Genomic DNA, 12498 nt, shown 5'->3' with positions numbered 1-12498 from the left:
AAATGGGCAACAATTACCATCCAGAGGACGCTCACTATGGACATTGTCTTATTGAGGCCTCATGACAGCTCTTCGAGACTGGCCATCAATCCCTCGTTCCCATTTTCCTGATTAGGACAGTCGTCTGCAGTGAACTACGGCCACACCTCCCGACTGCCCTGAGGACAGTGGGGATTAGACACCAGTGAAGAAGCTCGTGGGAGGGAGCACACAGCACTGCCTCGGGGGAGGCCACTGGCCCTCCTCATGGGGAAATTTTGAGGAAACCCAGAGAGAGCTGTTGAGCTGGGAAGAGAGCTGTGCGGTTGGAGCAGCCCCGGCCCCGGCCCCTGGGCCTAGGGAGTGAGCTTGAGAGAGCTGAGCACCTGCTAAGGCCTCTCTTCCCCATGGCTCCCTGGTTTCCGTCCCTCAGGTGCCGGCAGCAGTGGCCAGAGGACAGCCTGCCTACAGCCAGCGTCATCCTCTGTTTCCACGACGAGGCCTGGTCCACCCTCCTGCGCACCGTGCACAGCATCCTGGACACAGCGCCCAGGGCCTTCCTGAAGGAGATCATCCTCGTGGACGACCTCAGCCAGCAAGGTGGGGGGGAGTCCTGGGGGGCTGCCATGCACAAACTGGGGTTCGGAGCCCGTTTAGGAAAAGTTCCTGGGAGCAGACCTCCAGATGAGAATTTGGGTGTGGGTAATTCATTACTGAAGAGCCCCTTGGGGCAACCAGCACAGAAGTGGGGGAACAGGACAGAAGCAGACAAGCAGGGCAAGGGTCTCCCGAGGGCCTCTCCCCTGGGCTCTCTCCCCTGGGATCTCTCCCTTGGGCCCCAGCCTCCACACAGTCTGACCAGCTTTGGCCCAAGACACTCCAGAATCACAAGGGGTGGCCCTCTGTGAGTGTCCCCTACCTTGCAGACACCGCACAAAGCACCTGACATGAGTTAGTCATTAAATCACCCTGTTTATTTAACCGAACCCACAACCTTCCCAGAGGGGAAATCGGGGCCGGAAGAGGAGAGTTGACCAGAGCTGAGTTATGTCCAGTGCAGCGAAGTCAGGCCCAGAGCACAGACCAGCAGAATCTGCTCGAGTGTGTCCACCGACAAGAGACTCACCCCTGGGGACCGGCCCCCTGCGTGGCCCAGTGCCTAAAAAAGATGGAGACAGAGAAACCCCCTGCCCGACTCCTGGGTCGCTGGTTCTCAGACTTGAGTGTCTTATCAGAATCACTTGGCAGGCATGTTTAAAACACCAATTTCTGGGCCCGCCCTGAGAGTTTCTGGATCTGATACTGGGCTTGAGAATGTGCACTTCTCATAAGCTGCCAGGCAGTGCCGATGCCAGTGGTCATGGACCTCGCTCTGAGCACCGCTGCCGCAGTCTTTGGCTGGGGCTTGGGGACTATAGTTCTGGCTCAACTCGATGGCCTACAGAAGCCCTTCCTGGCCTTGTAGGGAGATCAAACTGCCCCAAGAGAGGCTGAGATTTGTGAGGAGAATGACAGAGGAGAGGAGAGGGTGGCCAGGTGCCTTTGTTAGTTCTTCCTCAATTCCTCATGTTGGGAATTCACTCAGCCTGGCCATGGCAAGAAGTCAGACTAGCCAGGGGCCTCAGAAGCACAGGAGGTTACTCAAGTGCATCCGTCTGGGTATTAGGCAGGACAAATGAGCAGGTCCTGGGCTGAGCCGGGTTGGCTGGTGAAGGTGCCCAGGGAGACTCTGCAAACCCTCAGCGGGGGCAGAGTACTCTCAAGAGCACTCCTGTGGTCCCTCCCCCATCAGCTGATGAACTGTGTTATTGTCGGTGTCCCTCGGGAGACTTCTCTTTTCCTCATGTGTGTTGAGACAAAGGAGCTGGGCCTTAGAGATGGGCACTGCCTCCCGAGTCCTCGGGTCCTTCTGCTTTTCACTTAGCCACAATTGGAGTGTGGCTTTTGGCCTCATAATCTCAATGAGGCTGCTCTGCCTCTGAGCATCACATCCATATTCCAGGTAGGAAAAGAGTGAAAAGGATAAGCAGAGGCCAGCCAAATTTAGAAAAATTCAGTGAAACAACAGTTTTTCTGGAATCCCCTTATTTAGTATATTTCTTCTGGAATTGGATCAAAAAGCTACTAATAGCAGCAGAGATGTCTCAGCAGGTGAGTGGTTTTAGCCGCCCTGAATAAAAGCAAATTTCTGTTAGTGAGGTGGAAGGGGAGAATGAATGCTCAATGCACTGGAGTCACAGAGGGTCTGGTTCTCAGACGTCCAAGTTCAAAAATTTTAACTTCATTAACAGGGGTCCCTCTCCAGGGAATGGACTGGGAGCTAACAAGCTAATCAGAAAAATAATTGCAAAGTACTAAGTCAGGACAATGTTTCATCCCTGAGAAAGGCAACGGTCAAGCAGTAAAATGCTGTGCTGACCACAACCCTGTTGGTTCCAGGACAGCTCAAGACTGCTCTCAGCGCGTATGTGGCCAGGCTGGAGGGCGTGAAGTTGCTCCGGAGCAACAAGAGGCTGGGCGCCATCAGGGCCCGGATGTTGGGAGCCACCAGAGCCGCTGGGGACGTGCTGGTCTTCATGGACGCCCACTGCGAGTGCCACCCGGGCTGGCTGGAGCCCCTCCTCAGCAGAATCGCTGGTGACAGGTAATTCACCTGCTCAGGCTGGGGAGCCAGGGGTGGGGCTGCGAGAAGTAGTCTGCAGCCTCAGCCATTCACAGAAAATCTCTGTCGTTGAAAAAAACAACCACTGGAGAGAGACACATTTCTTAGGGGTTTTCGTGTGTTTCAGGTTTTCAAGGAGCCCAGGGAAGCAGAGTGGAAAGGGAGGGTGCTACTCCATCTACCTTGTTTTGTAGACACAGAAACCGAGGCATAGAGAACAGCTTCTATTAAGTTGCAAATACCCCCGGGAAGGGTCACAGCTCACCATGGTTATCACTACCTTGGGTGAAAAGTCAGCAATTTAATCAAGATTGTAACATAACCTGCGAAAAAGTCCCTAAACGTTGCTAGACTTCTCTCCCTGAAGAACAAAGCATTAGATGCTGAGATTGCTAAAGTTCTGCTGAGAACTAGCATTCTTTGGTTTTCTGGTTTATACAAAGGGGTCTTTAATTTTTTAACTGAGGCCAGCCCTTGAACTATGAAGTTGGAGAGGGCTACATCACACACCCCTCAGTCCGACATTTAACGTTTTTGTCTGACCAGCTCTCTGTTCCCTTTTCCTGGTCTTGCTGTCATTCCCTCCCGACTTCCTTAATCCTCTCACATGGCTCCTAAACACGTCTTGTCAACTGCTCCCCCCCCATCTGCATGTCCCACTCAAGCAAGCCCACACCTGGTGGTGACACACTCATTCTGAACCACCGCAGGCATGCCTTGGGCTCTGGGAGACCCGCCACACAGTTGGAGCGCAATGGATGGTTGTTTTTGATGATGTGCAGCCAGACAAGGCTGATGATGCCAGAACGAAGCCCAGGACTTTTATTCCTGCGCTCATTCCCACGGTACATGTTGACTGTCTCATTTGACCTGGGGATGACCCCACATATGAAAAAAAAAGCCTGAGTGAGAAGGTAAAGGTGTCAGCATCTCGCCAGATGGAGACGGTTTCAAGCCACATGCCGTAAGTGGCTAGCAGCCCAGGATCCCTTTTTCAAGAAGGATTAGCGGTGCCCAGTTCCATGGCGCTGAGTACCGCCCACTCCTGGCTGATGTCTCACAAGAACGGGACACATGTATGAGTTCAGCACTGGGCCTAGGACGAGGCCGCCAGCCTGGATTCTGTTCTCAAAATCACAGTGCCTGCGCATCATCAGAGCGGAACCTAAAGTTGGTCCTGCCCACGCCTCCTCTAATTCCCATCTCGGTATCACCGATGGACGGGTCTCAGAGAGGCCTTTAAGATCACCTGGTCCTATCTCGTGATTGCACTATTGAAAAAAATTGAGTTCAGGGGGGCAAATGGGTCCCAGAGAACAGCCACCTGACAGCTGGGCTGTCCTCTGTGCTCCTTTATGCAGGCAGGAACCCAGTGGTTAATGTGATTGAGCCTTCTGTACATATAACCCTGATGGGCTCTTTTCATACACATCCTTCGTGAGCCCCTGTGAGCTGCCTCGGGCAGGTGTTTGTTCTTCCCTCTCACAGAGGCAGAGAGGTTCCGAGAGGCGAACAGGTGTGCAAGGGCACGCAGACACTTCGTAGCCAAGCCAGGTGTCCTGACTCTGGGTCTACTGCTCTTGTTATTGTGTATGAATTTATTGTGAAGGGATTGGAGAAGCTGATCTGGGAGAAACATTGAGTCGTCCCCACCCCTGGTTGTGAGACATGTGTTAAAACATTGATTAGAACCAGTCCCTCGTGACATCTGCTTCTCACACTGGCGCCCTTTTCACAGATCGGGAGATTTCTCACTCTAGGCTGAGCGAGAAAGACTTGGCAATGCCTCGGTTTCCCCAGCTATAAATAAAACGGGGCTTCCTGAGAAGGCTTCCAGAGTTAAGAGGTGGTGAGTCCATGAAATGCTAATTTCCTGGGCTCTTCCCCTCTCCTCTTTATCAGACTTTCTCCCCATGTTCTCTCTCTCTCTCTCTCTCTCTCTCTCTCACACACACACACACACACACACACACACACACACACACACTTGCCTCTGGTCCTTGACCGATCCTGCCTTGCCTTGGCGTCCAGGTCACATCTCACGCCTCATTCACAGCCTCCTATGCACTCGGTTGCCTCTGGCCCCAGGGTTCGGCCTGCAGGCCCTCGAAGGTGAGGCTCTGAAAGAAAAGCTCCCTCACCCGGGTCTGAGTGCTCATCCTTCTCCACTGCACACAGCGATGCTCTGTGAGCTCTGGCCTGCGAGCATGTCCCCTTTCACGGTCTGCTTTACTGTTCCCGGGGACCTAGCTCAGACACTTCCTCCCCTCCCATAAAGTGAACGGTGCAAGCCACTGGGTGCCTGTCCTCACGGCGGCTGCTCTTTGAGAGAACAAAGGGCCCCAGCTGCCTCAGAGGCTCATGGCAAGAGACATCTGTCACCAGGTGGGGACCCATTGCCCCCAAAGCAAGTAGAGCTTTCATTAAAAAGGTGGAGTGGGAATGGTGAGTAAACAGTGTAGTAAGCCATAAATCAGCTACTTCAAAGTCATTGCTTTCTCAAAACTCTGGTCGGAGAATTCAGGGCCTGGTTTCTAGCCCTGCTTCCCTGCCCCTGCCCCTGCCCACTGAGCGGGTCTGCCGAGAGCCATGCAGCCACATGGTAGGCATCGGTAAGAGGAGTCCCTTCCTCGTGACCCTTTACTCCCACCCCTCAGAACATTTGTCATACTATACTCATTTTGTTAGAACAAGACACTTCCATGGTACCTGCCAGAAAATTAAGAAATCCACGAGCGAATTGACAGTGTCTAGGACGTTCCAGGCATCCTTTGGGGTGGGCAGTGCCACCCTCACCACCGTGCACAGCAGCCCCGGGCAGCTTCTCCGGGAGCCGTTGTTTTCCGGGCAGTCTTCGGACGTGGGGATTGGTAGCTGGATTCTACACAAAGTTACAAGGATGAAAATCTAGAGTGGCTGTCACCATAGCTGCCAAATGCTCTGTGCTGACGCCAACTCGGGGACCCCAGCCAAGGAGTGGGAGTCAAGGCCCAGGCAAAACGAAGGCTTCCGAGGAGAGGGAGGCAGCCGCGAGTGAGGCGCTGAAAGGCAGCCGCATCTCAGGGGTGATCCTGGCTCGAGAGGCTGTCCCAGCTGTTTCCCACGTGGAGGCTGGTCTGGTCCCCCGTCTTCAAGACTCCTGGTTGTGAGGTCGCCCAGTGCTCAGCCAGGCGGGCCTACTCATCGGGAAGAAGCAAGGTGGGGCCTGGAATGGAGCACCGCCCACCTCCCTGCCCTTCGAGGAATTAAGTGACAGAAGACAGTCTGAAAACTCCCATGTGAGTAGGTGAGTGTGAGTGTGTGTGTGAGTGTGTGTGAATGAGTGTGTGTGTGATTGAGTGCATGAGTGTGAGTGTGTGAGTGTGTGTGAATGAGTGTGTGTGTGACTGAGTGCATGAATGTGAGTGTGTGTTGAGGAGCAGCAGGGCGCCCAAGATGCCTCCAGCCCAGCCTTCCGTGGGCCTGATGCCCCCGGGACGGTCTCCAGCCCCGCCCTACTCCACACCCCTCAGCAGACAGAGTCCCAGGAGGGCTGGCTCCAGTCCTGGGGTGACCCAGCCCTGAGCAGCAGCACGAGCTCTGGGAAGAGAGAATTCAGAGCCTTCCGCTTCTTGGTAGAAGAAGCTTTTTACAAACACCAAACATTTGAGTGAACTTCCCAAATGGCCTTACGTATCTCAGGCCTGGAGGAACACCCAGGCCCAGGAAAACAAAGAGGGCTGCAGTGAGCCAGGGCTTAGTCTGTCTGGTGGCGAAAGGGTCGGCTGCTAAGGTTGAAGCTGCAGGTGTCTTTGGAATCTCCAGGAGGTAGTTTGTTCGCTGCCCTGATGTGGACTGAGTGTTTGTTCCCCTCCCGCCGTTCAAACGTTGAAAACCTCCCCAGACTGCTGGGGCCTGGAGAAAACGGAGCCCCAGGAAGCTGTGAATGGAGGGTGGCATGACCCAAAGTGGTCCAGTCACAGGAGACGGGAACGGGCAGCGGAAGCCACACCAGGATCGGGATTGCGGTTAACCAGTCTTTGTGGACAGCTCAGCGGCTCTGTTTGCCTTCCCAGATACAAGCACTCGTCCTCCTGGAGCTTAGAAAGGCTTCAGAGAGGATCCACCTCTTATCCACCTGCGCGTTAAAGCTCAGTTCATAAGCGAGAGAGGGATGGAGTGAGCAGAGACGTACAGCTCCTTCCCAGTCAAACAGGGCAGCCTTGCCGTCTTGCTTTGAATGAATTCCAAGAACACCAGACACAGTGTAGCTATGAAGCCCAAAGCTAAATAGAAGACAGTTTGGGGTTTTTTAAATCAGCGTTTCTGAGTCACTGCACCGTAGTAACCCCCTGATTCAGTCCTGATTAAGCAGCCTCTGTGGTCCATGGGAATAAAAACCAGAGCAGAAAACTTTTCACTTCCTCCATTGACATTTTATTCTTCATCTCTATCCAAACTGTACTCACAGAGGCTCATGATTAATCGTGCCTGTGTCTGGTTAAAAATAGAAGAAAAGGAGATTTCAGAAAGGAAGACATGGTGTGGGGAGTTGGGGGAATGCAGTGAGTTACATGTGGCTGGCTCCCAGCTTCCAGCAAAACAGCAAAAACAGAAATCTGATGAATATTGGAGTTCTCGTTTTCTGATACAAAGTAACGTACGCTTTGTCAAAAGGGCACAGCTCACAGGTCTAGAACGAACTGAGTGCGTGGCTGCTCGAACGCGGTTTCCTTTCTTGTCCCGTTCTGATTCCTCAGATGGCACCAACTCGGTGGGATTCTTCGGAATTCAGCCACATGGCTCCTTGGCTCTCGATTCTGAAACTCCGCAAAACATTCTGCCAGTAGCCAAATCCACCCCATCTGCTCAGTTCATTCCCCAGTGAGTGGAGACTTGAGAAGGGGCTGGGTGCCCTCCTTGCATCCTTGACCTTCCTTCTTAGCTTTCTGGGCCAATACAGGGTGGCCCCACACAGTGCAGACCAAGGGGGATTAAGGTCCCCTTACCTTCCAGAGCAAACAGCGTGAAAAGGGTGGGAAAAGCATAGCGAGATCGTTGCTCCACATATAAACCCCACGGCTCCTCACACCAATGTCGGTCACTTACGGCCACAGATTAAAGCTGATAATTGGACCCCAAGACCACTCTGGCCCTCTCCATAGGGTCTGGGCTTGCGCCAGTCCAGCTGTCCCCAAAATGGAAGGAACAGAAGTAGAAATTGATGGGAGCGCAAGCACAGCGGGGCTGGCATCTCTCCATCCAGGGGTCCCCCTTCCTCAGAGGGGTACCTGCCAGCCACCATTGAGTCCGGGCCTGACCCATCCCACCATACCAATTTTAGAATATTTTAGAGTTTGGGAGAGGCCAGGAAAATAATGCAATTGCGACATTGGCTAGGAGGAGAGAAGCTCCTGGTACATCCGAGTGACTACCTATTTGTTTAAAAGGTGAAGTCTTAGTGTCGCAGGTTCGATTCCCAGTCAGGGCACATACCTGGGTTGCAGGCCATGACCCCCAGCAACCGCACATTGATGTCTTTTTCTCTCTCTCTCTTTCTCCCTCCCTTCCCTCTCTAAAAGTAAATAAATAAAATTTTTAAAAAAGGTGAAGTCTCTGACCTGCAGCAATTTTTCACATCATCCTCAGACATCATATCACAGGCTGTACAAAAAGAGAAGGGGTGGGGGCGAGAGGGAAAATACAATCACCAACAGTATCAGTAAATGAACAAATAAATCTAAACTTAGGACCTTGGTTTGCTGGAGGATACCACATGCTCATATACCAGGGATACTTCTGAGGCGTGGCCATCCTGAGCCCTCCAGCCAATCAAGTATATGATACAGGCAGGAACAAGAAGCAGCCCCTAGTGCGGGGGCCCATGGACCTTCTGAATTTGTGTGCAGTATTTTGTGTATGGCCTTATTATTTTTCTGAGGTGGGGTCCATAGTTTCCCCCTGATCCTCAAAGAGATCAGAGACCCCCAAAGAGGTCAAGGGCCATGAGAGTCCCAAAGTGTTACAGCTGGGAAAAAGCTTTGTGGGAAGCAGTTCAGCCTCTCATTTTACCAAAGAGGAAACTGAGACCCAGAGAGGTTCAGCAGCTAATTTAAGGTCACACAGCTCTTAGTGGCAGAGCCGAGCCAAGGACCCTATTCTCTCACTCCTCAGCGCTGTCGACAGAGGTGTTTAAAGAAAGAAAGGGGCAGGCACCCTCTTCTGTGAAGTGGACCCCCAATTTCTTACAGAAAAACATATTTTCTAGAACACTGCTGTCCAATAGAACATAACAGGAGTCACATGAAGTTTAAACATTTCTAGTAATCATATTGCAAAATAAAACACCCATGACATCAATTTTAATATATTTTGTTATGAATCCAATATAGCAAAACATGATCACTTCAACATATAATCAATTAAGATTACCGAGACTTTCAACTTTTTCACGCCACTTTCTAAATCCAGGGAGTATTTTACACTCAGGCCACATGTCAATTCGAACAGACCACGTTTTAGGTGCCCACTGGCCCAGAGTGGCTAGGGGCTGCCTGCCGTACTAGGCTGTGCCTGGGGGAGGGGGCAGGGTCATATTCCCATCCCTCCAACAAGGGAATGGTTTGCGTTCCTTATCTGATTCTACAGTTCTTTCCAGGAGCCGGGTGGTGTCTCCCGTCATCGATGTGATTGACTGGAGGACTTTCCAGTACTACCCCTCCCAGGACCTGCAGCGGGGGGTCTTGGACTGGAAGCTGGATTTCCACTGGGAGGCGCTGCCAGAGAGCGAGAGGAAGGCCCGCCCGTCCGCCATCAGCCCCATCAGGTGAGGGCATGTGAGGCCCCCCATGGAGGCTACTTTTCCTTTGCCTCCTCAAGATGGACTTGGCAGCTGGACTGTCTGGGAGCTGATCTGGGCTCCACTGGTTTCCTAGTAAGTTACATAATCTGTGCCTCAGTTTCCTCATCAGTAAATCAGGGATAAAAGACTGGATGAGCGCAGACAGGATAAAAGTGAGCTACCCATCCTCAGGTCCCCAGAGGGAGCCTGCACCAATAATCCATCAGTGACGATTATAAACCTTACAGGGTTGTTGTTAAGATGGAATGACCTAGCTATCTTACCAGGTAACATTGGCATCTGCCTGGCTTCAGGTCCTTTCTCCACACAAAAGAAGGATTCAGGCAGGTGAACGCTGAGCTAGCACGTGGGCTGCTCCTCAACTGTTTGGTTTTTGGACAACGGCACTATTTAAGTGGATGTCCCGGGGAGCTTCTGGTGCGTGACAAACTCACCCACTCGCAGTGCTGCGACACAAGCACCACTCCGTTAAACTCAGGAGTCTGCGGCTCCTGAATTCTGAGGGGAAGCATCGGGGTTGGTGGTTTCTGCCCCGCAGTGTCTGGGGCCTGGCTGGCCCTGACACCACAACTGGGGGCTGGCATCCCCCACACGCGGTTTCAAAGTCTGAAGGTTTATGCTGGTCGTCGCTGGGGTCTCAGCGGGAACGTCCTCACCCATTCTCTTCATGAGGTCACCCCACTGGGGTCCCAGAGCAGGTATCCCGAGGGAGCCCCGGGAAGGAAGCTGTATCTCCCCACTCCCCTTTAAAAAAGAATTTGTTGAGGTGGAATTCATATAGCATAAAATTAACTTCTTAAATGTGAACCATTCAGCAGCGTTTGTTGCCTTCACAGTCTTGTGCAACCACCACCTCTCCCTGTCTCCCCAGAAAGCTGATTTTGAGCTCCCGGCTTCTCTGGAGTTAGCTCTGGCAAGGGGGGAGGCAGTGCCCCACCTCGTGCTCCAGCTGGCCTGCACTGGTGCTCACCACGATACACCTTCCCCGGGCAAGGCCTCGGCTAGGGGGTTGGCATGCCTGGTCCCCCGCAGCCTGCAGCCGGCATCCTCCACGCGGTATCTGCCGAAGTCCCTCATCCTCTCCTGGCCACCATGCCACAGGCCGTGGCTGCTCGGCCGTGCTGCTCGGCTGCCAGTCCTGGGTCCTCCAGAGAGCTGTACCCGCCGCCTTCCGCCTGGCGCCCCATGGCGCTGCTTGGGCCCTGTCTTCCAGGGCAGAGGATGGTTAGGGCTTCCTGGGCTCTCAGGGCAGCCACGTGGGAGGCAGGCAAAGTGCCCTCCTCTCTCAGATCCCCGGCCACAAGTGCTGGGTCCTCCCGCTCCAGAAATTAACCCTGGCCTTACAAATATTAAGTGGCAGAGTTGGAAATTGTATCAAGCAATATACAATACTGGTTTTTACTATTCTGGTACAACTTAGTATTTGTAATAACCCAAAGGTCAGTAGTTTTGTTAATGTAACACTATTTTCTTGGTAATTAAAAAATATATAAACTCCGAGTCATTTACATCTCAAGACATACCCAGAGTTTGCTGCATTAATATTTGGTCTATTAAAAAATTATTCCTGAATGGACACACTCAGTCAAAAGACTCCTAGCTGCATCTTCTCCTATTTAAACCCTTCTGAGGGATACTATTGTTATCTTAATTCCTTATTCAGGGGTTCTAGATTCCTGTGTTTAAACTAGCATTTAAACATTAAATGCATTTAAATAAGTCACATATATCTCCCCCAGTGTGGACGAGACCTATGTACTACCACAGGCCCTGGTGGATTTATCTTAGAATTGGGGTGGATAGTCCCGAAGCAAAAAGAATGGGTAAGGTCTGAGGTGAGGGGAGAAAGAGGAGGACAGAGCTGACCTTTGTCCAGGCCTGGTGCTACTTGCCTTAGGGTATCTTACTTTAACCGTGTCCTTCGTCCCAAAGGTCTCAACAGAGGGTCTCAAGCCAGAGGGCAGGGGATCCTCAGGTATGACCCCGTGGCCCTCCCTAGAAGAGCAGTACCCGAGGATGGGATACAAAAGGCCCAGGCAAACACGGCTCTGTTTTTCATAAAATCCTGGGATTTCTGACATGGTTGCTGTGCTTCGGTCTTGCCGTCAAAAGCACGGAGGTCTGTGTGAGCTCAGAGTCAATGCTTTCAAGCACCGGAGCGCAGTGAGCGCCCCAGTGTGCTCGGGCTCCTGAACTGCAGTCTGTCCCTGCCTCCTCTCTCCAGGAGCCCAGTGGTGCCCGGAGGGGTCGTGGCCGTGGACAGACACTACTTCCACAACACCGGAGCGTATGACCCTCTCATGTCACTGCGGGGTGGTGAAAACCTCGAACTGTCTCTCAAGGTACGCCCCCCAGCAAGGGAGGACCCAGGTAGGCTCTCTGGAGCCGAGCGTGTGGTCACGGCTGGGAGGCAGCCGCCAGAAAGGCCACTGGTCAGGGATAAGGCTGTGGGAAAACTGTAAAGTTGGGAAGTGTGGTATGTTGGACCTCCTGTGCCTCCCCCCCGCCCACCCCCCTGCCATCTCTTTCTTCCCTACCTTGATTTTGCCCCCAGCCTCCCTCATGAACTTGACTGTCAAACCTGCCCACCAGAAAGGGCACATTATCAGCCACACCTGAGTGCAGACATCCCCCTGCATTCTCCGTTCACAGCATCCTTAGCATCTCCACAACTTCCACAGCACCCATAGACCAGAGCAAACCCCAAGCATTCTGTATACTGAGTAGTTTGGTCCAAACAACTTACGTATCTTTTCGAACAACTTAGCACCTGCTGAGGACGGCACCCTTCTCTAACCTTGGAATCAGACTGGACACCACCATGTCCCGTTCCATGAGGACATTAGCATGATATTTGTTTTCTCATTAAAGCAACTTTTGAAGACCCAAATCAGTAAAGACATACCCCATCAAAACTTCATCAAGTGTTGAAACCGTGAATCACCTCATGCTTGTAGTTTGCAGGACGGCCAACAGATGTCACTATGTTTCTCTCAAACACCTCAACTACCCTCTT

The 12498-nt window shown here is 52.4% G+C and overlaps 1 protein-coding gene across 2 annotated transcripts in view; it reads left to right on the top strand.

Annotated features, from left to right (window-relative positions):
• The window catches only part of GALNT15 (polypeptide N-acetylgalactosaminyltransferase 15), a 41234-nt gene that overhangs the window by 17020 nt on the left and 11716 nt on the right, over positions 1 to 12498 (top strand). For both annotated transcript variants that reach the window (XM_045856698.1, XM_045856699.1), the window contains exons 2-5: positions 413 to 579; positions 2419 to 2623; positions 9279 to 9446; positions 11707 to 11824. In XM_045856698.1, the coding sequence (XP_045712654.1) occupies positions 413 to 579; positions 2419 to 2623; positions 9279 to 9446; positions 11707 to 11824 (658 nt within the window). The remainder of the gene's footprint in view (positions 1 to 412; positions 580 to 2418; positions 2624 to 9278; positions 9447 to 11706; positions 11825 to 12498) is intronic.

The sequence above is a fragment of the Phyllostomus hastatus genome, unplaced genomic scaffold (genome assembly GCF_019186645.2).
Source record: "Phyllostomus hastatus isolate PE091 unplaced genomic scaffold, TTU_PhHast_1.1 phas_scaffold_129, whole genome shotgun sequence".
Taxonomy (NCBI): Eukaryota; Metazoa; Chordata; class Mammalia; order Chiroptera; family Phyllostomidae; genus Phyllostomus; species Phyllostomus hastatus.
This window is presented reverse-complemented; position numbering and strand designations above follow the sequence as displayed.